At 40.8% G+C, this 26,013-nt stretch overlaps 1 protein-coding gene across 1 annotated transcript in view; it reads right to left on the bottom strand.

Moving 5' to 3' along the window:
• ENOX1 (ecto-NOX disulfide-thiol exchanger 1) overlaps window positions 1-26,013 on the bottom strand; it is a 357,032-nt gene that overhangs the window by 1,496 nt on the left and 329,523 nt on the right. Inside the window, 3 exon segments of the mRNA XM_063149347.1 lie at window positions 2,467-2,552; window positions 5,527-5,629; window positions 21,816-21,872. Of these exon segments, the coding sequence (XP_063005417.1) occupies window positions 2,467-2,552; window positions 5,527-5,629; window positions 21,816-21,872 (246 nt within the window).

The raw sequence follows: 26,013 nt of genomic DNA, 5'->3' as shown, positions 1-26,013 counted from the left end.
GTTTTTATCATTTTGAAACCTTAATGACTGCTCACCTTCCTAATAGGCAAGATGCTCTCATTACAGAAAACACTTTCACAAAGGCAACCTTTCTGGTATAATCAGTAGGGAAGTCAAGAAATGAACAATCATGGAATATGAGCTATTTTATCCTACTGCTTCTAAAGTGGTGGTCATGAAAGGAACAGCAAAGAAATCTATGGGTGCTGCCTGTCATCCACAGGTATCTCCATGGTTTGAAAGGTTTATCAGGAAATAATGATATTTCTGCTTATTCATAGTAGTAGAAACCTTCCATGGAGAAACCTTTCCTTTTTGAAACAGTATATAAACATAAAATGTGCTATTTATACTTCACTGCACCCATGGGGGGTAAGAAAATATCTATTGCCTCTTATTTTTCTGTAGAGGTTAGTGCAGCAGAAAGATTAAATTATTTTTTAAAGGTGGCACCAAAACTCAGTGCTGGAGGCAGTCTAAAGCCTCAGTGTCATCCAACCCATCTTTTAAGTACTCACATGGCAGTAGTGGGTGTCTGGTTACTTTTGTGCAATGTATACTGAGCCCTCAGCCCACACGGGTATGCTGACCTTATCATTCCTGTTCAGGCGAGGAATGACAGGCTAACCATGGAAAGTAATTGAAATTCATCTCTGAGATTGCATCTCTGGATCGCGCTATTAAAAAGTAATTTGTTTCTACAAGCAGTTGCTTCCAAAATAAACCAACGAGGTCAAATTTTGCAGCTCGTGTTTATTATGCAGTAGGTGGGTCCAGAGGTAGCTGCAGAGATGGCAGACAACGCTCCTTCCTTGAGGGCTCTGTTTGCAAGTCAAGAGCCTGACCCTGGCAGCCTCACAGGAGCCCACGTGTTACTCATGTGAGCAAAAACTCAAGGGCAGAGCCCACAGCCAGGCACAAGAAGGGACCACAGCAGTGCAGGGTGAGAATGCTGGAGAGCTCACTAGGGAGAAGCAATGAGCAGCAGGGCTGGAGCCCAGAGAGTCCATATTTTGGAATGACTGCTGTCATCACTCAAGAGATACGGAGCTGCAGAGGTCATCCAGGGAAAAAAGCAGTTGAAACTTCGACAAATGCCGTGTTAAGGAGGGACTTGAAAGATAACTGAGGAGATTGGGCAGACTGGGTGATGCAGGACAAGACTAAGCAAAGTGTATGTGTGGCAGGGGCACAGAGAAGCAGAAGAATGGGTGGGGGTGTGAAGGTCTGGATTCATCAGGTCTTGATAAAACCAGATATTAAAAAAAAAAAAAATGAAATTCACCAGTTTCTCACCTGTTTCTCCCATCCTCATCCCCTACTCTCTTTTCATTGTGGGTGGCAGTGGGCTGTAAAGCACTAGCAAACCTGAGTTGCCATGGCCTGAAGGCAGTGCCTACCAAATTCATCATCCTTCCTCACTCATCAATGCAGCCTGTTGTAATTCCAGTGTGCTTCTAGTTCAGGATCTCCTCTGCTTTTAGCTCTACACTTTTTCATAGAAACAGAGGAAGGATCCAGGATCATCCAGAAGCATGAAGCAGCTCACCAAAGCAGTGAGAAGCTGATCTTAGCTATGGGCTGAGGGGGCTGCTCAGGAACAAAACATTACCAGGATCAAAGGAAATGTGCTGCAAGATCTGGGAAAGCACCATCACCCAAGTATTGCCAGACATGGGACAGAGCTATGGCTGCCACAGAGTGACCCCTGCCTCTGCTAAGCTGCTGCTTAGCACTTGGAGTACCATTCACCTGATCATTTCACACTTGAGCTTCTCACCTTCTGACTTGCTTAATATTCAGTGCAGAGAAATAGGCCTATTTGGGGGCTTGATTTCATTTCATTCTACAGCAGATATTAAAAAGTAAGTCAAGAATCTTATCCTACAGGTATTTATCGACTGTAGACTGTATGAACTGATGCATTAAACACTTTGCACTCTGTTTTGTGTTGGCCTCGCTTTTGTCTTGGCCACAGCTTCACTGAAATTAGTGCACCCAATTCCTTTATGTGGTTGTGTCTACTCCCACATGGAGACAAAAGACATGAAACATGGTCCATTCCTGTGATCATAAAGGTTCAGTGTGACATACAACTTACAGCTTTTCAAAGAACAAAGGGCCGTCTCCAAAAACTGCACAGTTTGATGGCCATGGCCATGCCTGCCTCTTGTTCTGCTTTTTTTCTCCCAGCTATATTTCAGAATCACGTGTCATAAAACCAGCTGCTAGTCTTTGCCATTTATAGCTCTGCTTTTCAGTGCCACAAAGGATAGCTAAGCAGTTTGAGGCAAAGACCTCAACACAAGCATGTGTACTGTAATTTGCAAATGAATAAAGACTGCAAACCCCCAAGCCCCATATCCCATTATCTTTCTAATGGAAATGCATGAAGAGTTTAACCTGCAGTAAAGAATAATACAATATTTCTAAAGACAAAACAGATTTTGATTAATTTTTTTTTACCCTAGAGTCCAACTGCTGCATATAAGACCAAAGATACTCTATATTGGCTCCAAAAGGGTGGACGTGAAGAAATGTGGATATGATACCTGTATTAAAAACAAACAGACACAAAGTGTTAAAATTACTTCAGACACTGTATCATTAAAATAGGCAAAATAATTCTGAAGAGTCTGTTCTGAGGTTTTTCAGCATGAATTATGACTCTTAGTTTCCTTGCACAACCCAATAAACATAACAAACCAGCACATTTTTAATACAGTCATAGTAATGTGCTAAATACAATAGCTCATCTTCAGGAATGACAGCAGTTAGCAAGTAAGTGACCAAGATAATATACTGATGAATAAAGGAATTTCTAAACAAAGCCTTGCCGGGAGCATTTCAACTACTAATTTTATGCTTGATTTACCAATATAAAATTGTGGATATAGTAATGGTGAAATTATTGTTTTTTTACCCTTCACTGGATTCTCTGTTGTGAAAATGTTTCATACAACTGTGTCAGAACCCTCACTCCCTCAAATTTTTCTAGTAATTATGCAGATGCTGGTTATGAAAAGTACTTAATCCGTATTACCCCTAAATGCTGCTGAAGAAAACACAAATGCTTTATGACACATTTGCTTATTTACTCTTTCTTAAGAGAGAGCATGTTCTGTCTATCTTCATTGTTGTTTCAGGATGATCATAAAAGGTATGGGAATTAAAAATGGCTTAGAAGGAGTCAGGATCTAAGTCTAGAGGTCTTTTTTTGCAGTGAAAATCAAGTGACAGTATTAATAATGATGACCAGAGAAAACAAGATTTGGGGCATCAGTATTGCTATTAAAAGCACTACCCAATTTCTCTTCTTCTAAGTAAACAGTGAAAATACAAAATGGCATGTGTGTTACTGGCTGTTTGGGGAGAGCTGAACTGTAAGAATCAGAACAAATATTTTCAACTCTCTTTGGATGGGCTTCTTAGCTGAACCACCCTAGGGGAAGTTTCTTATACTTAAATCACAAACACCAGGATTAAAAATGCTTACAAATGACAAAAATGGGTCACTGTATCTTGTGTACTGCAGGCCATACTGCTTTCTTGATGCTGAATGAATTTGGATAATCTTGGATTTAGTTTTTCCCTAAGTACCGGCCGTGGTTGAAACTGATAAGCAATATTTAACACATTTTAGACTGGCTTTGCAAAGCACACCTTTTTTCCTCCTCCACTTTTCAAACAGCATTTACAAACTTCTGGTCCTGCATTTGAAGTGGCATATAATAAATTTTTTACTATGGCAAGTCCTAGCAGCAGTGACCTTCTTTGTGCTGTGGGTGACTACAGGTAACCACACAAGAGATCTAGAAGCAGAAGTCAAGACCATCACACTTGGGTGAGATGACTGGAAATCCAATTTGTACTCAAATCACATTTTACCAGTGTCATTGCATCTGTTATGTGGTTCCTGAGGCTTCTGAATTCAGGACATTCAAAGCCAGCTCTTTCATATAATGTAAATAATGAGTAATTTGTCAATATTTTGTAATTATTGACTGGAGTTCCATGACAATTTTTTTTTAATGCTCTTTTCCTCGAAGACAACACTGCATTTTTTTAAAATACAGAAAAACTTAGTGAATGGATGGTGGCAAGGCCCATTATTCCCTTGCCATATCTGATCATGCCTCAGAGGAAGAGATAACATGAAATCTATCTTGAGGAATCTTTAATCTTTGGACTGTAACAGTGAGTCAGTTGTGGAGTATCATGACCAGTAATATCTTAACTGAGGTTATTCTGCTTATCTGAGTGTGCCACTGAACAGCAGATGTTCAGGACCCACTTTGGTACACTGCCACCATTCGTTACAGTCAGATATTGAGTGACCTAGAAAAAAAGTTTGTTATTCCGTTTTTTAAATCCCATTCTTGCAGTCTTTCTCACAGACTGAACTTCGAGAAGATCAAGTACTGCCCCTGCAATTAAAACTTCTGGATTTAATTATAAAAAGCAGAATTCAATCAAGTCATACATTTCTGTATATTCCACTGTTTGCACCTCACTAATCACAGGGAGTTTGTGTACTAAGCACTTTAAATGTTTAGATACATTCTTCACTTTTAAATGACCTCTTTGGTCTGAATTGAACTTGTGAACTGCTGAATCTGTGCCTCAGCAATAGGCCAGCAATCTTCCTGGTGCCTAGGTGATGAAAACGAGTTGCATTTAAACAAACTAAGGCAGTCTTGGAACTACTACTATTTATCGGGATACCACTGATTTGTGAAAAGACCAAACCAAAGAAATTAAACCTGTTCTTTCAGCTCAACATTTCTGTTGCCATGCCACAGGGTATGCTTTGGAGCTGTGGGCCTTCATACTACCTGAAAACCTACTCCACTGAAACCAAATGCAAAATATGTGTGGGTCTAAACATGGGGCATGTTCCCTCCAAGGGTGGCATGGGTACAGCCAGTTCTGTGTGGCTAAATGCTAGTTAGCTGGCCCACTGCCTATAAGCTTTAGGCACTATTTAAGAGTTTATTTTAAAAATTTTATTCTAGGTAAAGGGTATGACAGTCCTTGTGGTATTCTTTATAAATATTCATATTGCTAATTCCCTCACCTAATGTCAAAGGCATAAATCTGGCTTGCTTAATACATGTAGTAGATATATTTTTTGCTTGGTAGTTTACTAATATTATTTCCATCCCCTTCTCCTTCACCACTTTTTCTAATAAACATATAACAAGCTATACAACTCTGGCCTGCTAAATCTGGATGTAAATAAAGTCTGCAAGTCTAAATGCAGCATGAATATATGATGACTTTAGATTCTGCAATTTTCTTCATACCTGAAATCCTTTCATTAAACTGCAGAAATTTTCAGAATGGCAAAGTTCAGTTGCATTTTAGGATTTTTTCTTACTAAAAGCCATTTTGAACCCAGATAAAAAAAAATTCTATTATTTTTTCTTTTTTACTTAGCACAAAGATGTATGTAAACATATCTGCAAAACAGAAACCTGTTAGAAGGCATTTTGTTCTCAGAAATCTTCTTTGGGGTTCTCTTACCTATTAATAGTGCCTCTTTCTCTGATTTTAGACCTGGGCTTCGTTTCTCTGAGTTTTTTTCTCTGTCCTGGTTGACCAATGCTACTGTCAATACATTGATTTCCTATAAAGTTTAAAAAACAAACAGGTGGTCATGTAGATTTCATTTATCTCAATTAAACTTGTCTGCTTTCTTTTAACTATATAAAAAAAATCATTACTTTAATTCACATCTAAAGACAAGACAATTATAAATAATTGATTTGTTTGCAGATTATTAAGACACATTTTGAACTACCTTTATGCCAAGTGCTGCCAAGAAGAGAAATTTTGCTTGAGGAGTAAGTAATAACTTTGTTAGTGCTTCTTCATTATAACAGCTGGAGAGATTGTGCCATAAAGTGTGGGAATGGTCAGAAAATTCACATTTTGTAGCTATTAAATCTGTAAACCAAGACCGCCTCCAGGGAACATGGATGGAGACATTCAGCTACAGCCATAAGAGTAAATTCAGCAGTCACTAACAACATTTCTAGCTACTAGAGCACAACCCTCTGCCCTGTTACAACCTGTTCAACCAGTGCCTGGCATCTGGCATGGCATTGGCCCATCCCAAACAACTCTCAGGCATGTTTTGGGGGTCAGCACCCCCATTTCAGGAAGACCATTCCTAACAGGTGGTTTGCATAAAGCCATCTTAAGGACTGAAAGAACACCAACCTGAAGGGCAAACAAGTCAAGGCTCCCACTTGGAGCTCTTTTTTTTCTGGAATCAGGTGTCCTGAACCACCTAAATTTTGTCTGAGAGATCACATAGCAGATGTTCCATCAGAAGTAGCCAGGCAGTTGTGTGACTGGGCACAGATGAAGGAAATAAATTATTTCCAAGGCACGCAAGTGACCTCAGAGTGTATTGCACGATATTCAAGTATATCCATGGGCTGTTTCCATGGAGCAGCCAATGTGCAATGACTCGTTCCTCGGTGAGGCCATGACTCACCCTGCTGCATCTGCTCTGGGGAATGCTCAGCAGGTCCATGCAAAACCTTGGAGGCAGAGAGCATGGTGCTGGAGACACGGTGCTGTGAGGTGGGACTGTGAAGGAATGGTGCTCCTGTTCTATTTGAGGGAGTCAAGGTAAGTTGCTGAAGGTTGTGTGGGACTGGGCAGCCTTAAAGGCAAGGAAATATGTACTATTTGGTATAATGATGTGGCTCATTTAGGACATACCCTTGATGTGATGCCTTGCTCCAAAACTTTTGGCAAGGATTTTTGGCAATAGAAGAGGGACACTGGGCTTGGATTGCTTGAAGGCATTTCTGAAGGTGTGAATAATCCATGCTAAAAAAAGGCATAAACTCCAAAGTATGTCAAATGTGCTTCTTTATGGATGACTAAAGGCTTCACAGTCTGTGAGATTGGTAAAAAGAGTCACACACTTCCCCATTTTTAATTGAAAAAGAAAAAGAAACTACAAACAGCATGAGCCAAAATGACATAGTCTGTGCTCAGTGACATAGTCTGTGCTCTTCACAGGCCTGCTCCAAGGGGCAGCAGCCTGGTGGCTCAGATGCATCGTGGCTACCAGTGCTCCTTCGTGTCACAAGGAAGAACAAGCTGCCATGTGTCAGCCAAGGAACTCTGTGTGCACACAAGTGACATACATGCACATGTGCATCCCCAGCCCCAGAAACAAGGGGCTCTGACAGGCCCTGGCCTGCACCAAAGGAGGCGTGAGGTCCATTCGGTGATCTGGGCTTTGTCACAGTTGTAATGGGCAGCTGAGGTGTTTCTCCTGGCCTCAGGTCTATGTGGAGTTGTGCACATGTCAGCCTTTGCTGGCTTTTTAGTTAGTAGAGATCAAATAACTTTTCAGTTGTGTATCTTTAGTTTTGGCAGTCTGCAGTTCAAGAGTTGGCAGTGATCCTCTCTGAAAACAAGGGTGCTCCTGGGTGCTCTGGCAGCTCCATCACCTTGGCATTGACACTCCTGTAGTGTTGTAATGCACAAGGCACACTGTAGCAGAAGCAGCAGCATGCTTTAAATTGTCCAGCACTGTTGATTCTCCTCCTGACAGAGCCAAAGGCTAATGCAAATTCTGATCTCCTGCTGGCCATGACATCCAAAAGCAGTGAAAGAAGAAACTGAAACAAAAGGTGTTTACATGACTTTCTCCAAGAGGGCAGTAATGACAAGAGGGTTACAGATCAGAACAGAGCTGGATGACAGATTTTGTGATACTGCAGCAGAAAAGCAGAGCAGCAGATACCACCAGAGCTTGTATAGCTTAAGATGCAACTTTGACTTCATCAGAGATGGAAAAGCAGTCTAAAAATAGCAAATCCTGAGGGGGGAAGGTGGGAGCAGAGATGTGTATTTGATATAACAGGCCCCAAACACAGCACACTCGTAGTTTCAGGTGGGATTAGAAGTTTTGTCAAGCAGTGATGCAGAGAAAGAAACTATAATCCCATTGGGAGCAAGGAACAGATGGATTCTCATTTAATGCCTAGATTTGAGCCTGTGCAGAACGTTTTGTATGATTTATAGGACAGTGTAAATGGATGCTAAAGGAAGTCACATCAAGTCCTCCTTAGCTGTATGCTGGAACAGAGGATAAAAGAGTAAAAAATTTTTTTTTATGGGGAAGCCTGAGGAAATGAGTGACAAAGATAGATACCCAGCAAACCACTGGCTTTAGAAGAAAGTTGCAGGTTCTTGGAGGCTTTAAAATGAGAAGTTTCTGCCATTCAATGCTACCTGCCTCACAGAAGATAATAAATTAGATCACCCTGATGTATTCAGCTGCCAAAAGAAGTTTGCACAGGCCATGAGAAAATACAGGGTGTGCATAGTCATATAAACTAAATCAGAATTCAGTAGCAATGCTGCTAGGAATTAATAGTGGTTCAAGAGAAATGGCATAATTGGGTCTAAAAAATGGGTGTGAAATTCACCCAGAAACTGGGTTAATTATAGCATAAGTGAAAACCTTAAGAATCTGACAGCATACTGCAGATACAAATCTGGTACCTATGAAACCTTTACAATAAATCTTCATGCAGTTAATTTACATGTTTTTAGAGGCACTACTTATGTCAACCCACAGAAACAAGACTTTTAAAAGTACAAAGGTGAATGAGGCAATAAATAATTGGAAAAAAACAGTCAGGTCACCTCTCTGATGTGAGAAAAAACGACTGATCACCAGATGCCTGAGGAAAATGATTTAATATATACTGCATTACAGTATTTCCTTTCTTTCCTGGAGACCATTCTTTATTTGGCAAATTATATTTTCTGAGGCCCTAAGCAGTCTCCTTCAGCAGGTTTCATTACAAAAGGAATATTTTGCTACCATCTGTCAGTTACTGCATTAAAGGACAAGAACACAGCTGAGCATGTGCAAATTGGTACTTATTAGAAATGAAATGACCTTGCAAGAACTAAACACTGTGTGTGAAAAGCTTAATCCAGGTTAAATCACACCTGGAGATCATTAGGGACCTGGTCCTATTTATTATTCACAAATTGTGTCCGGCATTGGAAAACAAAGGGGACCAATTTGATGATGACAGCTCCAGAGCTGCTCAGTATGAATGCAACCACTCTGTGTGATGCTCTCACCATTGCCAGCTTGGAGCTCTTTCCTGCAAATGACACTTTAATCCATCAGCAGATGATGAAAAGACATGAATTTGCCTCACGGGATTGAAATCCCTATGGTTCTGTAGAATATTACTTGGGACCAACATTTTCATTCAGGGCTCCCTGCATTTGAACCAGGGAGGGAGAAACAGACAGAAAGTCTTTCTGGAAAACTTTCAGGAGAGCTTGCTGGATGAAATGACAATTTTATCCCATGGACTATTAATTTCCACAAGCAGATCTCTGAGACCACCATTGACACAGAGCTGATAGCTATGGAGAGTCATACATGGCAGTTTTGCACTTCCTAGATGTAAGGTGGGAGAGAAGTTTGCTTTTCATCATTCACTCAAGTATCTTGGCTTCTTTTGGAAGAGGCACGGGTAAATATATTGCTCCAAAAGTTGTCTGGTGTCACTGTCCAGAGAGAAGCTGTGTCTAACACTGGACACACAGCAAATGAGAGAGTGACTCTTAAGAGAAGTGCACTTGCCACTCTGTGTCTTTTTGCCAGTGAAAGACACAGAGCTCCTGAAGAGTAGAAGAGAGGTGGTAAAATTCTACAGAAGATAGTCAGAGATCCTATAAGAAAAAAAGGCTAGCTCTGCACTCCAGGGCTCTAGCAGATCAGAAAACTCCAGATATTTAGGCTGGATGACTTGGATCTTTCTCTCCTTTATTGGTTTCTTTTTTCCCCTACGGAAAAGTAAGATATTAAATAAAAAAGTTCTCAATCTAGATACCATTAATCCTCTTCAGGTCAGTCTTAAACTAGTGCAAAAAAGGCAGACAATATAAAATATTTGTTCTTGCCTGAAAATACATGCTAGCCAGCATCCCTAAAAATGGGGGGAATGAGGACTTTATATTCTCCATAACCACTGAGCAGGAGTTGAGCAGGGCTTGCACAGTAGCTGCCCCACCTGGAAACCCCTCTGGCCAGAGTGCAGTTCTATACCATCTGCTGTCCAGAACTCTCCTTTGAAAGGCAGAGTATAGGATTTAATGAACGTGCCACTGAAGATACCTGACATGTGCCCAGGATGCAAAGATATTCAAAGAGATGAAATATTCCCTCCACTCTCTTGGTAATCCAAGTATTTGATAATTATCTTTGAATCTAGGGGGAATGATGACTGCTTGCATACTGTCTTCAAAGACCTCATTTTCTTTGTTGTAGTTTATAGAATTCTGAAGAATTATGTGGTAAGGGATTAAAAATAATATTGTGTCTTCTGAAAGGCCCAGTAAAAATCCCATAAACCTACCAGCCTCTGGAAAGGTTTGCATTTTTATTATATGTACAAAGCCAATTGTCTGTGGCATTAAAACAGTGGCAGAAAAAGGAAAGACTTGATGTTTGTCACAGCAGGAAAAACAGAGCAACTGCTGAATGTTGTTAGATGTAAGGGATACACAACACTTTCTCATCAGCCAGGGGACTTATGAGAGAAAATGAGTAGGAGGAGAAAAAAAACTATATATTTGAAACATAAGCAAAAATCTTGCAGGCTATTAACAGCAGGCCAGAGTGATGCTGTAAGCATGGAAATAAAAGGTAATTTTAAAACTCTGACAGAAGAAAGAGCCACACACACAAGATACCAAAGCCACAGCCTATAAGATATTGCAAGGCATATATATGTGTGCCTGCTCTGAGCACACAGAACTGGGCTGGGACTTCAGGTGAGTTTGCCCAAACTACTTATTGAGGACCAGGCAGGTTTGACTGAAAACTTGGGTAAAAACTGGTCTGCAGCATGAAGAATTGTATATATTTAATTTATTTGCATTTATCTGTGAACCTCCTGTAGTCTGGTATAGATGGGTTTGCTTTGCTAGTCTTTCTTTAAATGTACTTCAGAACTACATCTGAAAATTTAATCTTGCAGTTTTAACCTGAGTGGAGCATAATTCAATAACCAATCAAGTGAATGGAAGCCTTGCAATACTTTCAATGCACATCAAGTCAGGCATCTTAAATTTATGGGGACATGCAAGGTTGAGGTACAGGACAACTGCTGACAGCTTAGCATGGTTGTCAGTTGAGAATGGGCTACTGTCCTTGTCTATGTTCTTATCCATGGTGAATTCAAAATTATTCAATCCAAGTTGAACTAAGCTACAGTGAAAGAGCTTATTGAAATTTAACTTAAATCAAATTTCCTTGCAAATGTGGCAACGTATGAGTACACTCACAGGCAGTGATTGTGACTCAGATGATCACAGCATCACAAAATCAGGCAGATGACCTTGGGAGATCTCTAGTCCAGCCTTCTGCTCCGAGCAGGATCAGCTGCAGTGGCAGGGCACATGGATGTGCAACAGAAAGGCAGCAATCCAATGGCTCAGCAGTTTCTCTGCAGCATCCCAGTCCTGCACCCTTATCAACAGAGGGTGCCTCTGTCCCCTGCAGAAGGGATTTTCCAACCACAATCACTTGCTCCATCCTTGTGATACTTGTGATTCAAGTCTTGTTTCCACAAGCACAAAGGGGTATAGAGGCACCATTACAGATGGGGAAAATGTGATAACCTAATCAAAGAAAGCAGAGTCCCCTCACCCAGCTTCTCCCAGGGGTGTCACAGGAAAGTATCAGCCCCAGGGGCCGAACATGACATCAGTCCACCTCTCTGAAACATCCTACAGACTGAGGGAGCATTGCCTGTAGGAATTTGGGACTTGTTATGGGATGTAGGAGCAGAGGATTATGGGGTTGTACAAAACCTAGCTGAGGTCCTCAGCAGGGGAAGAAGTAGCAGGAAAAGAAGGGATCATGGCAGTTTGGGAGGGGATAAAAGGCAGTGGTTGCATGTAACCAGGTAGCTGGTCAGTACACTTGTCTGGCCATGTCAGGCCCTGATCAGTGTATAAAACCCACCAAAGTAATGTCTCTTTTCCTGGGTGAGGGACTCTGTTATGTGTGCATGGGGGCCCATGAGGGCATCTGAACAGAGCAGCTGGAGTGGGATCAGCAATCAGAGAGCCACTGCACCCTGGAGTGCTGCAGTTAGAGAGACCTGGCTGTCCAAGCCACCAACTGGGGACACGTAGGAGCCAGTTATGGGACAGCCTGGGAGTCAAAGTCCAGTTTCTGGAGGGATTCACATTGTGTATATATGTAAGCCTGCAGTTGTATTTCCCACTAATGGACCTTAACCTGTTTGTGTACCTCAGTGCTGTTCATGTTTATGATGCTGAGTTTGTGCTGATCTGTGGGGCTGGCCACGTATATATAGACGGACCCATGTGGTGCATGGGTTGTAGATTTGTGTTCTGCCACATGCCTGTGAAGAATATGTGCTCTGTGTAGCTGCAGGTTCATTCCATGGAGCTATGACCACCTTGCCTCTGTCAGGCTGCAAGGATTCAGCATCTCCCAAAACCAGTAATGCTTGGTTTAGGCCAAATGTCTTTAATTTTTTCTTTAATGGAACTTTTTCCCCTTCATCAGCTGCACACTGTGTTGTGTGATGTGATGTGTGACAATTTGGTGAGTGTCTGAACTCTGAAAGTAGCTTAAAACTGTCCTAACTTTGAAAAATATCGTGTGTTTTACATAGCTCTTCTCTCAGTCTGTCCTCTTCAGTGACTGTTTCTGACTCTCTGATGACTACTCCTCTAAAAATACTCTGACTAGAAAATTGCTTGCAATTTTGATTAATATCATTCTTTTGTTGCTTCAAATGAATTATCTTGTGCTGGTGAATTAACTACTTCCTAGAAAGCTCATATTTTACATGGTCCTGGCTCCTCACAGCCTAAGAATTGGTTTTAGAAAAGTGCCTAGCACGAAGTTAAATGGCCTTGTGACACACTCTCTATATGCAGAGAGGTTTCTTGGCCTTTTCTATTTGTACTGGGATAACTCAGTTTAAAAAAACTCAGTAAAACTTTGCAGTGGTGCATCCCATATGAAAAGAATGAGGCAAGGAATGAGGCACCCAACCATCTGCCCAAAACCAGAGCTCTCACAACTACCTAGTGCCACTGTTAGAGTTAGCACCAGGTCAAAAATTCATAAAAAAAACCCCTTTGCTTTTCAGTGTTTTTTTCCAGGGTCTTACAAGATCCTTTTCCTTCTACTACCTACCAAGTGATGCAGAAGGACACACGTGCCATATGCTACACTGCTGGTGAATATGACTGGTCTATCATTAGAAATTATAGACACAAGGTTTCATCATTGCATTCAAATCAAGCCTGAACTTGGTAACTTATTTTGTTCTGAGCAAGAAGCCAGCGTTGGTTTTGTCAGAAACATCACATTGCAATTGAAATTTACTTTTCAAATATGCTAATATAATATTTACTGTTAATGTAAATTTAAGAGTGCACTGGTATTAATAAATAAACAGTTGAAAACTTGAAAAGTTATCTGGCATTAAAATTATAGGAATGGCAATGTAGAAAAATTAGACCTGTGAATGTAAGACCTTGTGAATGAAAAACTTCAAATGGATGGATCTAAGGTTTGTTTATCTGATTTATCCCACACAATAGAAGCATTTTCAAGAGTGAAGATTAATTGTATTATGGTGCTCTTGACATCCTATTTTTCTGATCCATTTGCCAGAGAGATGCTTTCAGGTTTTTCATTATAAAGCTTTTACTATTGTAACTTTCACCTGCTGAGTTTTAGGCAACTAGCAATAATCTGAAAATGCTTTTCTCATTGAAATTATCTCTTTATATTCTTTCATTGTATTTGAGCCCATTTATTTTACGGGAATGTACATATGCAAAATATGGATGACTAATAGGAAAGTTACTTCACGCTTATTTTCAAAAGTATGATCAGTTTGCTTCATTTTCTAAAGCTGGATTTATGTGTAGGTTCCTGATGACTTTAACACAGATGTTTTATGTGATGTGAAGGTGGTTGTTTTGCAAGATAAAAGGTAATTGTCATTTTGCACACTTTGTTTTAGGGAATTGCAGCAAACCAATGGCTGGCTGAATGAAAGCATCACTTGCCCACCAGCTCTGCTGAAGTCAGCAAGGAGGAGGTATTTCATGTTTACTTGAGATTGAGAATTTGTGAAAACCTTTTGAAATGGTCTTTAGCACAAATATCACTCTTGCAATATCCTCTAGAATTATGCAATTTCAAAAGAAAAGTTAAAGAGAGAGAGAGCAAAAAAAAAAAGTCAGTTTGTTTCCTTTTGAGACTTGTAGAAGTTTTAAAAATGACTTTGTTGAAATAAAAACAAGTAATAGTCAGGGAAAACCAACCTTAAATGTCTTATGAGAGTGAATGACTTTCTTCATGGTTTTGTATTTGAAAGATATTAACTTTAGGAATCTCCACATCTGAAAATGGAAAAAGTACCTAAGCACTTTGGAGTTCTTATTCCTTTGGAGTGGATCTTGATCAGGATGACAAACTCTTTCTGAGGTTCCTTAGAGTGACTTGGGAATATTGTTTGATGAGAAGATAATACATGACCCAGCAATGTGAGCGTGCAGCCCAGAAAACCAATTGTATCCTGGGCTGCATCAAAAGAAGGGTGAGGGAGGGGATTCTGCCCCTCTGCTCTGCTCTGCTCTGGTGAGACCCCACCTGCAGTGCTGCATCAGCTCTGGGGCTCCTAATGTAGGAAGGACAGGGACCTGCTGGAGCAATGTCAGAGGAGGGTCATGAAGACGATAAAAGGGCTGGAGCAACTCTCCTGTGAGGACAGGGCAGTTGGGGTTGTTCAGCCTGGAGAAGAGAAGGTTCTAACGAGAGACCTCAGAGTATCAGAGATCTTAGAGTATCTTCACACACCTAAAGGGGGCTGCAAGGGAGCTGGAGGGACTTTTTACAAGGCCATGTTGGAACAGGACAAGTAGAAACGGCTTCACACTGACAGGGCAGGTTTAGATCAGATTCAAGGAAGAAATTCTTTACTGTGAGGGTGGTGAGACACTGGCATAGGTTGCCCAGAGAAGTTGTGGATCCCCCATTCCTGGAAGTGTTTCAGGCCAGGCTGGATGGGGCTTTGAGCAATCTAGTCTAGTGAAAGCTGTCTCAGCCCATGGCAGGGGATTGGGACTAGATGATCCTTAAAGCCCTTTCAAAACCATTCCATGAAGAGTGGCTCTTGGGAATATTGAAGTTCCTTTCTCACTTCTGTCACTTTTTCCCTGTCTATTCCTTGAAAGCTGGTTGGAAGGCGCGTGAGTATGGTGCACAACCCCCAGGACTGCAGTAGCAGGTTTGTGGCTGCAGCAGAGGTGGCCCATCATCTTTCAGGTGGTTGTGGGGGAGGCTGAGTGCTCTGACAAGCCAATCTCCTTGCACACTGTGTGGGTTAAGCCCACAGCTGCATATGTATAAGGCTGAATGTTATTCCTCACCAGAAATGACAGAATGACTCCTGTGTACATGTGCAGTATAAATACTCGCGGAAAATGCTTTGGGATGAAAGGCTCCATATAATGATCAGATATTATTAAAATGTCAGGTAGCTCTGGGCACTGAAGATCTGTCTTCCTGTGGAGCTGATATGAAATTTAAAGTAAAAAAAAACTTTTGTGATTTGCTGAGTGGGTGGCTCAATGGGTTTTATCACTGTGTCTCAGAGTTCTCTTTCTCCTCCCTCAGATGATCAGAATTCACTGCAATCAAAAGCCAAGTCACTCTGACACTCTTAATTAGGGACAAAAGAAGTGGTGTAATTTCTTGCTGCACATTATCAAAGGGGTTATTGCTAGACCCCAGATTCACTTCAGGCAGCACATTCTGTGTCAGAATATACCTTGGTCTGCTCCCTGTTTGCTCCCTGTAGGATTCAGTCATGGCTGGAATCTCAGAGACTCTGATTTAGCCAGCACAGACATCTGTACCATGCTAATGAAACTCTCACTGTCTTCTGAAATGGCAAACCAGGGCTGAGGTGGCAAAGGGGGGAACTCGGGGAGATTTGAGCTACCAGTGTAAAAGAACTTCTGAAGGCTGAGTGGGCTCTTTGATAACATCCTAAACAGGCTGTTAAACTCCTGCTACTTTTCAGGCCTCGTGGTATTGAATTCAGGAGGTGGTCATTCCTCATGCCTGTCGCAGTAAGTAGGAAAGCTGCTGAGCTGTGAACGGTCAGAGCTGCTTGAATTTATCATGCTCCATGTGCCTTAAATTGAAGGAAATGAGAAGAAATGAGTGATGGAAGGGCTACAAATAAATATCTGGAATGGAAAAGGTGGGGAGTAGAAAGAGGCACAGCCATTCCTCACCCCCTGGTACTGGCCCCACCAGAGAGAAGAACCTGAATACAGACAGTAAATGTGTCCCTCTAAAGCCCCCCTGACAGCTCCAATCCAATCAGGGTAAGGCTCCTTGCACCTTCTCCTAACGACACAGCACACCCATGATGAGAAACCAAACCCCACTCCTCTCTTCTCAAGGAGCTGTCCTCATCCCTGCACTCTCCGTTATTCCTGCCTGCTCTCTTTACACACCTGCAGGAGGAAGAAGTTACAACAAAAGGGGCTGGAGGGTGTCCATAGCTTGTGCTCTTTTCTTCTGAGGTGTGGCAGAGAGACAAACCCCAAGTTTTGGCATTCTCTGCAGGGAATGCCAGCCTTGAGCCCATGGGTATGGAGAGGCCACCAGGACCCTTTATCCTCTAAAGCATCACCTCATTTTCTGCAGTGCCCAGTCACATCCATGTGCTCCAGAAATGCCTGCTGCAAGGCCAGAGGACCTCATTGTGGGGAGCCCAAGGAAGGTACTCAGTGACTAACATCAGTTTGCTGAGGCAAAGGTTCACAGCTTACAAACCTGGGAAGCTCAGACAGGAGAGAAACAGACAATTCCTGACATATGCAGGCCTGCACTGGGGTTTTCTGGCCTGTAACTTGACTCAAATTGCTCTTATGTAAGCCATATTGAGCACATTTTTTTATTGCAAGCCTGTGCTGCTCTGGGAAGAGCAAGCCTTTTGAAGAGTGGGATAACCGGGAAATGACTGTAGCACGCACAAGGAAGTGAAGCAGAAGAATCAGCAATCACTTGGGATCTTCATCACTAAAGATGACCAACTTCTGTCCCACACTCCCAACCTACTGGGATGATTTTGCACTCTTCTAGCTCCTACTCCTCTCCCTGTGTTCAAGGTCCTTTCCATCTCACCTGGCTCAATTTGACGCTGCTACACTAAGTGGAGATGCCACACAAATGGCATGTGTGTACTAACATACACTTATATAAAACATTCACAGTGGGCACCTTTGGATGCCTAAATTAAAGCTCTGCATAGGGAAGTACAGGAAGTTAACTCTGATGAGTTTGATGGAATGACAGAGATTTCCAAAAGTTAAAGAGGGTTAGCTTTTTAAATCTTTGCCTGACTTGTGGCAAAAGTAAGCCTCACTTAAGAACCATCTTTTCTTTGATGAAGACCATCAGTGATTAACCTATTCTTTGAAAAGAGAAATCTAGGACATACTTAGGAATATGATCACTGTCAGTGTAGCATAAAGTGAGCAATGCAGTGATATATCCCCCCTCCTCAGAATCAGGGATCATCTGGAAACTGCTTCAAAAGCAAATACAAAAGACAAAATTTAAAGGAAGAATCAACATTAAAAGTAAGATGCTTGGTTCTACTCAAGAAATGCTCTGACAACAGCTTCAAGCATTCAAATGGAAAAATGCATCCCTACTTAATATTATTGATTTTGTGTCTGGATAAAAACCCACAGAACATTGTGTCCAAGCTGTGGGAGATGCTAACTGAAGGCAGACAGGTGAATGCGGTCAAAGTCGGTATTTTGTTCAAACAACAAAACTCAAAAAGAACAAAAAGATGGTCAAAAAAACCCTTGTGGTGAAGTCAGTTTCACTCTCTGAAATTTTATTACATCTTGGTGATAATGAGGTAACCCTTTAAAGTCTTTTGGCAAATTTCTGATTTTTTAACCTCATGGGAATCTCTTTAGTCACTTCAACAATGTCAGGACTTTGCCATGAAATTGCAATCAGAATTAAAAATCCTTCTGTGACCATTAACCATGTCTTGCTTTGGTCTGAATATGGCAAACTGATAATCTTGATTACAATTTTACAGCACTTTTACAAAGGGTAGGAGTTATTCACAGCTGCCATCTAAGGAAGGCAGATAGCTGACAAAGGAGTGCAACAAACTCCTGGAAGATCACCGAGTAACTCTAAAATGAGACTTGTATTAAAAAAAAAAATAAAAAATCTTCCTTTCTCCATTTACAGTAGAGGGATACCAAGGATGTTAACCTTCTGACCTCCAAACCAAAGGGACTTATTCACTGTATTTGTGTGCAGTGCCATATCTTTACTGAATTCAGCAATGAGCAAAAGGGGATCTTTGATCAGAACACAAAATTAATTTATGTACTAAGGGCTTCACAGAAAGCCACTGAACTTACAGCAAGAGTAGGAGAATAAATTGTCTTTGTTGAGTTAATCACAAAACATGTGATTAGCATTTTCAGTTTGCAAAACAATCTCTACTCAAGCACAGCTCCCAAGCAAGATTATTTTTTTCATGTTGGGAATATTCAGGTCCCAAGAGTCTGGGAACATGCTTGAAGAGGATTATATCTGAAATTATGATTGTCCATTGGTCATTATTTTCACTTTGGTTAAGACGGAGATGTGAATGAAATACCATTATATGCAGCAATGAAGAGGAAATGAAAACGGGGTCAGATTAGAAGCAAGGACTGATCTCTTCCAAAGCACGGCACTGATGCAAGTGAGCACTCAGTGACAGCACCTCTGGTAGTGCTGGCTGTTGAAGTCTCTGCTAACACCCAACCAGAATCCTGGGCTTTGTGTACTGCCTAAGCCCGACATTTGGCCTTTCCTGACACAGAGCATAGCTGGGAAATGTCAACAGCCATAACAAATATTACTGCATGTACCTGGCAAATCACTCATGAAACACCCTTATGACTCTGTAGAGAACCTTGTAAGATGGTTTTGCTTTCTGGAAATAACAGATGTACTGGCAATACACTAAAATTTTGGTCTATCCTACCCCCACAGACTTTGTGTGAACTGACATGCAGGGAATGTGACATTGCAATTTCTCCAGCCCCTTAGTCAACTTAGTTAATTTTCTTGTGAAAACAAGAGAAAAAAAATTAAGGTTAGTTTGTAGGTTGGGCACCTACAAATTACTTCAGGAGGGAAGTTTAATCTTTTTCCAAAGTTGTCCAGATCCTTGTCTCCCTTTCAGGATGGTCTCATAAGTATGTAGAAGACCAGGATAGGTCTAAGTATATATATATTTTCATCTGTATCTGCTTTTGCTAAGAAAAATATTTCCATGTTTTATTTTAAATAACATAATTTTCTAATGCAAAAGATGATGCAGACTAGTGGAATCAGGAGAAATCCTGAGTGAAGAAAGTAATCTTTAAGGTTACAGTATGGGCTTTCTTGATGTGTGTACACTGTGCTTAAAGTTTCTTCTGTCCTTTCTAGGAGCCTGATTTTCTGCAAAGTAATCTAAATAGGCCACAGTGTGAAGATAAGATTGTGTGTTCAGTGTACAGGCATACGTTGCCATTTTTCCTTACCAACACCTCCCACTATTACTCGGCATGTAGAGGTATTTAATTTGCTGAATTCAACCTGTCATCTGTAACAAATATGTCCTAATCCAATTATATGCATCACAGTTCACTAAGAACCACGTAGGAGCCACCAAGCCTCCTTCTCTTTGATCATCCCTGATTTGCACAGTGGCCAGGGGCAAAACCCATGGAGTCTGCTGAGAATATATATGGAGACAACCTGCAAGGCACAGCACCTGAGTGCTACATATTTGATATGAATGACAATTGTTTAAAAGGCACTTCAGCTTCCATTTTACAAAGTTCATTATTGTAGCAAATGTTTTAACATCAGTTCTTTCCCTCTATTTCTCTATTTTCATTTATACTGCTGTGCTTTTTCTGATTCCATGGTGGTATTATTGTTGAATACATGGCTGCAACTGTGACTCAATAATTGTAACTATCTGGTTTCCCTCTTTGCCATTAATCTAGGTATTGACTTCTTTTCTTAAGAGTCATATATTGCTATGAGATCAGCAGGGGAAAGGCTCATGGAAAAGAGGGGCATAAAATACAGTTTCTATCCTATGGAAAATTCAAGCCTTTGAGAGCTTGTACAATTACAAACTGGATCAAAATATTACATTTTGAAAAATTTACTATTGACCAAAGGTTCTGAAATATTTTGTTTTAGATATTTGGGCACTGTGGACCAAAACACTCTCTTTACACAATTGAAATGTTTCCTTTTAATGCTATTTAAACCTCTATATTATATAAACATAAAATTTTCAAGCACATCTGTTTATGCAGTTACATATGAGCCAGAATGGTACAGCTTGAAGCTTTCAGGTAATTTCCCTTTAAAACATTTCAATACCACAAAACATTGTTACATCTACATTTTTGGTGAGGAAGAAAGTTCTTTTAGAGAGTTTATAAGACTTACATGTGGCTATTTCTTTAGGATTTCCTTTGGGAAACCTGCAATCAGCTATTTATTGTACAACGACCATTTTTTAGTGAGCATATGTGAGTATTTCAAGATCATCATTGGATTAATGTATTTTTGGTTTGCAAACAGAATCTTTCAAAGGGGCAGTGGGATGCTGTGCAGACAGACTGCAGCTGCAGATTTGTTGGAGCTATCAGACAATATTGAATGTCTCCTGTCCAAACGCTGAGAGCTACGAGGCTCTATCGACTTCACTGCGGAAACGGATCACAATGAATGAGATTTAGGAAAGGATTAAAAAAAGAGAACAACATTTCCTTATCAAAAAAGCAGTTCTCAAAACTTGAGCCTTCCATTCAGGTTTAAAGTAAAACTGTTTTCCTGACTGAGCAATTACACAACACATGGACTGAAGTAGCTGTTAAAATATATTAGTGTTTAAATTGTTGCTAGTTCACTTGGCCAGGAGGAAGCTATCATATATAATTGGTTTTAATATTCATATGTTTATGACAAAGACTCATGGTTTGAATGACAAACATAGCAGGAAACTTTCCCTTTTTTTTCCTCTTCCCCCCTTATGGAAATTGCTGTTTTGATGGCAATCATAAAGGAAATAATAGAAGCAAGTTTTTTTTTTTTTTGGCAGCAGGTTTTTAAAATACACGACTTTAAGAGTCCTTTAATGTTTTTGGACTAAATAATGATTCAGTGAATTAATTTAGTCCTCTTGTGAAAATTAACTGTTTCAAAATTATACCCATATACAAACCACCTCACTCAGAACTGAAATACAGCCAGGCTTGCCCAGGTGCAAGGTGGCAGCCACAGAGACAAATGGTGGAACTTTGTAGCTTGACTAATCCTGGACAGGACACTAAGGAAAAGCATTTCTTTTGCAGTCGTTTCCATGGTATCTTTAACACCCACATTCAGCAAGTAGGACACTGGTTGTTAAAGTCTCATCCAAATAAATCCTACGAAGTAAATTGCATGGAACCCAATTTATCTACCTTGAATGAAGTTTGCTGGGATTTGAACCTGTGGCTTCAAGAAAAAAAAAAACAGACACTTCAAACTTGATGTGCAAATCATTCAGCCATTCTATCAGCTTTAAGACATACACAGTAAATTTGAGACCATACACATACATGTACCAAATCTACACAGAGACAGATGTACCTACATTTGCTTGAGATTCATCATGCCCATTGATTTCTGCTAATTCCTTGGCGCTTTTTAACTGCAAAGAGTGAAAAAAAAACCAAAACAGAACAAAACAAGCACATTACTTCAGTATTTCACACAGTTATCTTTGATTTATTTGAAGGAGCGTTTTATAAAGCTTCCAATGAGAAAAACAGATGGAGCATATAATTCTAATGAGTTTTTGCTCAAACCATTTTGAAAGCAACATACTTAAGGCTTGATAGGTTGGCAAAAAAAGAAAAATAATAGGACTGGGTCATTATTTTTTAAATAATAAGATTAGAAAGTAGTTTCAAGGCATAAAAGGTACACAGATTTCTCTCTCAAGAATAATAAACAATTTAATTTCCCACTGTTGTTGCTATTAATTTAAACTTTACAATATCTGCAAGTTGCCACTAGCTAAATAGTGTTTTGCCAATGATTACTTTTGCATGATATATTTTGAGGAAAGATGCCGAAGTGCTACTATACATTGTCTTCCTGACAACGTACCTAAGTAACTGACATGGCTCCTGGGCATGATGGAAAAGGAGGGGAAGTGAAGAACAGCTCTTTTATTTAACCAGTGGCAGGAAGAACCGAGGGGACGCTGCAAATATATGACCTGAACAAAAACTTTTTTTTCCCCTCCTGAATTAGCTTTTAGGGGAAAATCCAGGATTACATTGGGAATTGTAAAGATCACTCTCAGGAGATTTAAGGCAAGTCCTAGCTCACATCTTGAGCCACAGTGAAATATGCTGTCGTTCATCCTGTGACTGAGCAAACAGAGCAAAGAGGAGACACCGCAGCTCTCCTGAGCCTATAAGCCATGGAGGTTTGTACGCTTAAATGAAACTTATAGAATCATTTGCTCTTTAGGTTAAGCTCTGAAAAGACATGTTTTATTGTAATTTAATTCACAATAGATATCCTGTGGAGAAAGGGGATGGAGGGAAAGGAGAGGGATGGGGAACAATAAAAACTTTCCTCTGAATTCCTTCTTTTTTGCTGAAGAAACTGGGTTTGACATAACTGTTGATTCTAAAGCTCTGGCTCTGATTGGCAACATTCTAAAATCCTGGTAAAATGGAACACTAATATGTATTGATTAGTGTCTGACTCAGAAGTGTTGGTGGACTACAATCCTAGGAGTTTGGTTACCTCCATCGTATTTTTGCTACGTGGCAAAAACAGCTGAACTGAGTGTGATTCAGCTCCCAGCTGTTCAGTTTCCAATCTGACACTTAGGGTAAGCAGGCCATGGTCTGCTTGTACCTTATTATGCAGGGCTGTGAACTGCACCAATTCAGGAACTGCAGCTCAAGCCCCTAAACCAGTCCTCATGGAGAGGGAAGAGGGCAACACTTCCTGATAAAGTAGTACAAAGGATATCTGGGGACTGCAAAAGCATCAGGTCTCCTGGTTCCATTCACTGAAGCTCATCTTTCAAAAGCCTCAAGAAGTCTGCAATTTATACTGACAGCGGGGCGGTGCATTTCCAATGAATGCTACATGTTTTCCCTACTCTGAAAAAATAACCATCCTGTGAAATCACTCCACTGGGAGGATAGCTGGTAGGAATGAGCTGAGATGGCTGCTTCCAGACAAGCACCAGAATTAAGAATTTATGGATCGCAGTGTGACCGGAAGAGCTGTTTCCTGATTCTGCCAATTCCTCATTATAGAAATTCACACATTATAAGCAGTCCTGTTGGGTTCAGCTGAGTTACTCCTCTGGATATGAGGTCAGGAGAGCATGCTCGGTTTAGTAAAGCTGTTCTGCATGCTGATGAGAGTGTCCCGAGTGCTCAAGGAATGCAGCTCAGTCCTTATGCTCTGCCTTTCCCTGTCTAGGCTTATGAAATGCCATGCCCCCTTGGTGACTGTGGCTCCCTGGCAAAGTGCTCTTCTGGTGACATGCCACATGCCCATCAGCCACACGTGGGTTTGATGGGAGACTGGGCTCAGCCTGGTGCCCACTTTGTTCATGCAGGCTTTTGCCCTGCCAAGGTTTCCCTCCATTATCACCCTGGCACTACTTCATCAGCTGATATAATGCAGAGAGGATGCCTGAGCCTCTCCATCTCTTTTATTGCACACTTTTATATGCTCTGAAAAGGATGCCAGAGCTTAGGCAAGAAAGTGCTTGCATCCCTGCCAAGACTAGGACCTCTGCAGTGGAGATAATGGTGGAAAACTTAAGGGTAGAAAGTGTGCAGCTGCATTCCCATCGGTTAAAGGGGGTGAAATCCCTTTTTGCACAATATATTTTTTTCTAAATTATTATTTAAATTATATTCTTCTCTCACATGTTAAATAGAGAAATGCTGGAATAGGAAGCTTAGAAAAATGTACAATATTGGAAAAACAGGACTTGCCTTGCCCCCTACAGTGACTCCAGGGTAAATCAGGGGCAAATGTGATGTTAGCAGTGGATGGTGTGCTGAGGCAACACACAGAACTAGTGCCAGCAACAACCAGGAGCCTGCCTGGAAGGGAAAGGGATGAGGAATCAGAAGTATCTGATAAATCTAATGCTGTGGTAAGGTAGACCTTACTCAAACCAGTGGGCGTGAATCCCTCAGACAACCAGAGCTGAAGGGCACGTGCCAGATGTGATTCAGAAGCCTTCTGACTACAGCAATGCAATATGGTGCACCAGCAAGTGGGACTTCTCCCAGCAGGACATCCCAGCCTGGATGTGGCTGGGACCATGGAGCAGCCATGCTTGGATGGAGCTGCACCGCCCCATGCACACATGCTCTGAGTGAGGCCGGGCAGGATCCCTGTGCCAACTTGGGATGAAAAGGCAATTTTTAGCAAACTTACCACAAAGCCAAGCCATAAAGTCAAGGCAAGAGTGCTATGCCATTTATTTTTGAAAGAAATGCTCTATTTACTTGGCTTGGCTGCATGATTTTCAATACCCATTGTGGATAAAACACACAGATAAGCTTGGTGCTTGTAAAGGAAAGCTGTGAGTCTTGGCAAGTGGGGGTCATTACTGCAAAGGCTTCTGCTGTTCTGGAAATTTTTGGAACTTGTTCAGGGTTCTTGGAGGAGCACACTGGCTGCCTAGCACTCTTCAGGAATTCTGGCTACTTACAGTCTTGGCCTCAGGCGCGTTTCAGAGCTAATTCTCAAGAGAAATGCAGATCTAGCCTGCCTGTCTTCCAGCTACTGTTTCGCCTGTCTGCCTAGCATGAGTGCACATTTGATTCGCAATTAGCAGCAATCTGCAGAGATTCAGCAGTCTGCCCTGGTGGTCCCTACTGGGCCTCACATTGCAAGATCTTCCTATATGTTTTTGCAGCATATAATTACTACAAAGATATAAAATAACTTAGTGCAATTTTTGTTTTTCTTTTTTTTTTTTTTTTTTTAAAGCACTTTATAATGCTATACCTTGAAAGTCACGTGAAAATGGAAATGAGATCCAATTAACTCAAGAGACCTGGTGGAATCTGTGTTTATAAAGATTCTGTCATTACTAAATCCATTCTTCCTCATGGCATTTTCTGTATTACAGTCTTGCCTCAGCTTCCATTTAGGTTATCTCTGTGACCATAACTATAAAGATCATAAAAGCTTCCAGAATCTAAATTATTAGTTTGTAGAATATATTTGTCATCAGATATGTTCAAAAATAAATGTTAAATGTGGAACAATGTCCTAGCTTTCAAAATGAACATAAAAAAATCAGAAATAAACATAATTTACTTTTCCTAATGTGTACATCAAATGTCTACATCTGTCTGCAGACATATTCAGACATACATGAAAAATCTTGAACACTAGAATTGTCAGCATTTTGAATCTCTGCCACTTAAGCAATTCAGATTACCCCAGACCTTAAACTGCAAATACTTATCCAAGCCATCAAATACTTCAGCTGAAAGTTTACATAGAAAGGGTTAAAATAAGGTCTGAAAGCAGAGACTGTGCCTCTGCAACACAGGTGGGGATTTTCAATTTCAGTGTGTCCAAGCCACATGTTTTCTACAGAAAACACATAATTGTGCACACTGTGCTTGCACACAAAGCACTGTTTCTTCTCTAGATTTACAGGTTTAGGGCCAGACTTGCTTTTTGCTGTGTAGCTATCCATCTTACCATCCTTATAAAACAATACTGTCAAATACTTCTCTGTGTCATAGTACACCTTAGTACAAAAGAAGGTGGGATAATCA

Source organism: Melospiza melodia, chromosome 2 (genome assembly GCF_035770615.1).
Source record: "Melospiza melodia melodia isolate bMelMel2 chromosome 2, bMelMel2.pri, whole genome shotgun sequence".
Classification (NCBI taxonomy): domain Eukaryota; kingdom Metazoa; phylum Chordata; class Aves; order Passeriformes; family Passerellidae; genus Melospiza; species Melospiza melodia.
The sequence above is the reverse complement of the archived record's forward strand: the minus strand, read 5'-3'. Positions and strand labels throughout refer to the sequence as shown.